Source organism: Hemitrygon akajei, chromosome 23 (genome assembly GCF_048418815.1).
Source record: "Hemitrygon akajei chromosome 23, sHemAka1.3, whole genome shotgun sequence".
NCBI classification, from domain to species: Eukaryota; Metazoa; Chordata; class Chondrichthyes; order Myliobatiformes; family Dasyatidae; genus Hemitrygon; species Hemitrygon akajei.
In genome coordinates, this window is record NC_133146.1 from 35,792,242 (window position 1) to 35,794,304 (window position 2,063).

The following is a 2,063-nucleotide window of genomic DNA, read 5'->3' on the forward strand; positions in this document are numbered from 1 at the left end:
CTATGTTCTATGCTGGTCTATGTTCTTTCAGAAATGTGCAGCAGGATCAGGGGACGATGCCCATGTAATTGTTCTGTGAACTGGTCTGGCAACTCGTAAATTGCCAGACTTCAGTGGACTTCACAAAACAGCTTTATCTCACTAATTTTATTGAAGTTCTCAATCTTCTAGACATTGAGTCTGAGTACTGGTGGCTGTCTGGGGAAAAGCACCACTTCTCTGTACCGAGATCTGGAGCTATGCTCAGGCTGCTGGCAAAAAAACAAAAGTCTGCAATAGTGGGAGAGCTCAACGTCTGGTAATAAAACCAAGTCCAGCATCAGTGTAACAAAGCAACAGATCAGCTGCCTTGGCTGTTCAGGAGACACATTTCCATCTTCATCACATGAATCAATTCTTCATATTGGGTTACTGATCTGAAACATTCTCCTTTCTCAGATGCAGACTGAATGCTGAGCATTTCCAGGTTTTCAATGCCATTATTATAAAATAAATCTTTAAAAGGCAGCTTTGATACAGTTAGTAAGTCTGCGTTTTATGGGATTGCAGGTCAGACCTGCATCAAGTGATCTGAGATGGAATTCATGATTACGTTTTTTCTCTCTTGCAGCAACACACCGGGAGATTTATTGAAAGAGAAGCTCAATCAGCTGCAGTGTCACTTCACATGGAGGCCACAGAAGGAAACTATTGACTTGGACGGTCTGATGTTCAAATTGCAAGATTCTCTGACATTGGGTGTAAAATATCAAGCTGCATCATACAATCATCTTGCTTTTGTAAACTGTCTTCAGGGTAATTTTGAAGAAGCCATTGAAAACTTAAAGGAAGCTGAAAAGATTCTGAGGGAGAAGTACAAAGATGAATTTGAAAGAAGAAGCATCATCACCTATGGAAACTTTGCCTGGGTGCATTACCACATGGGACATCTGACCGAGGCCCAGTCCTATCTCGACAAGCTGGAGATGATCTGTAAACCGCTCAGTGATGGCCCTCGCTATACAGCAATGACACCCGAGGTGTACGGGGAGAAGGGATGGTCATTGTTGGGTTCTGCTTCTGAATACTATGAGGAGGCAAAGGAATGCTTTGCAAAGGCTCTGGAGCAAGATCCTGACAACACGGAGTGGATAATGGGATATGCGATTGCGCTGTATCGGCTGGAAGCATTTTCTGGAACCCCAGAGTGTCGTGATCAGAGTCAGTCAGTGAAGTATTTCCGACGAGTACTGGAGCTTGATCCAGATGATGCTGTGGCCATGGTGCTGTTGGCTCTAAAACTGCAGAGGTTAAAGCAAAATGAGGAAGCAAGTGAATTAGTTGAACAAGCATTGAAGAAAACATCTGATCTTCCAAATGTGCTTTGCTTTGCTGCAAAATATTATAGACAAAGGGGATCTGTGGAGAAAGCAATCGAGCTCTTGCAAAAAGCATTCAAATTAACTCCATACTCTTGTTTCTTACACCACCAACTTGGATTGTGCTACAGAAGTAAGCTGGAATACTCTCGTAGCAGATATCGTCGCAATCTTGAATTTCATCAGAAAGCTGAGTTGATCAACCTGTGCAAGTATCATTTTGAAAAGTCTTTTGAGCACCGTCCAAGGTCAGCTATTCAACCACAGCTGGACTTTGCACAGATCTGCATAACAAATAGGGAATATTCCAGAGCAGAGGAGACCTACTGTAGATTGGTGGAGTTAGTGGACATTCATCCAGAGAATATGCAGCGTATATGTCTGGAAGCTGGGTTATTTGAACTGTACCAGAAGAAATCTGAAACAAATGCTGTTCGCCTCTTCCTGAAAGGAGTGAAAATTGAATATAAATCAAGAGAATGGAACAAATGTCGCATCAATTTGGAGAAGTGGGCAGATAGGAAACTTAGAATAAATGCACAAGACAGCAAGGCTCTTGGTATTAAAGCAATTCTGTATCAGCTGAATGGGATCCAGGATAAAGCGACTGAATACTTTGAGAAGGCCTTGAAGTTTGATCCTGGCAATGAGGAATATGTGAGTGCTCTTTCTCAATTAACATCTGAGCACCACCAGGATGTTTAA

General features: G+C 42.4%; 1 protein-coding gene across 1 annotated transcript; it reads left to right on the forward strand.

Moving 5' to 3' along the window:
- The first annotated feature begins 239 nt into the window (after positions 1-239).
- LOC140715037 (interferon-induced protein with tetratricopeptide repeats 1-like) lies at positions 240-2,063 on the forward strand. Its single transcript, XM_073026764.1, has 2 exons — positions 240-298; positions 611-2,063. The coding sequence occupies exons 1-2, from the start codon at positions 240-242 to the stop codon at positions 2,061-2,063; spliced, it is 1,512 nt and encodes a 503-aa protein (XP_072882865.1).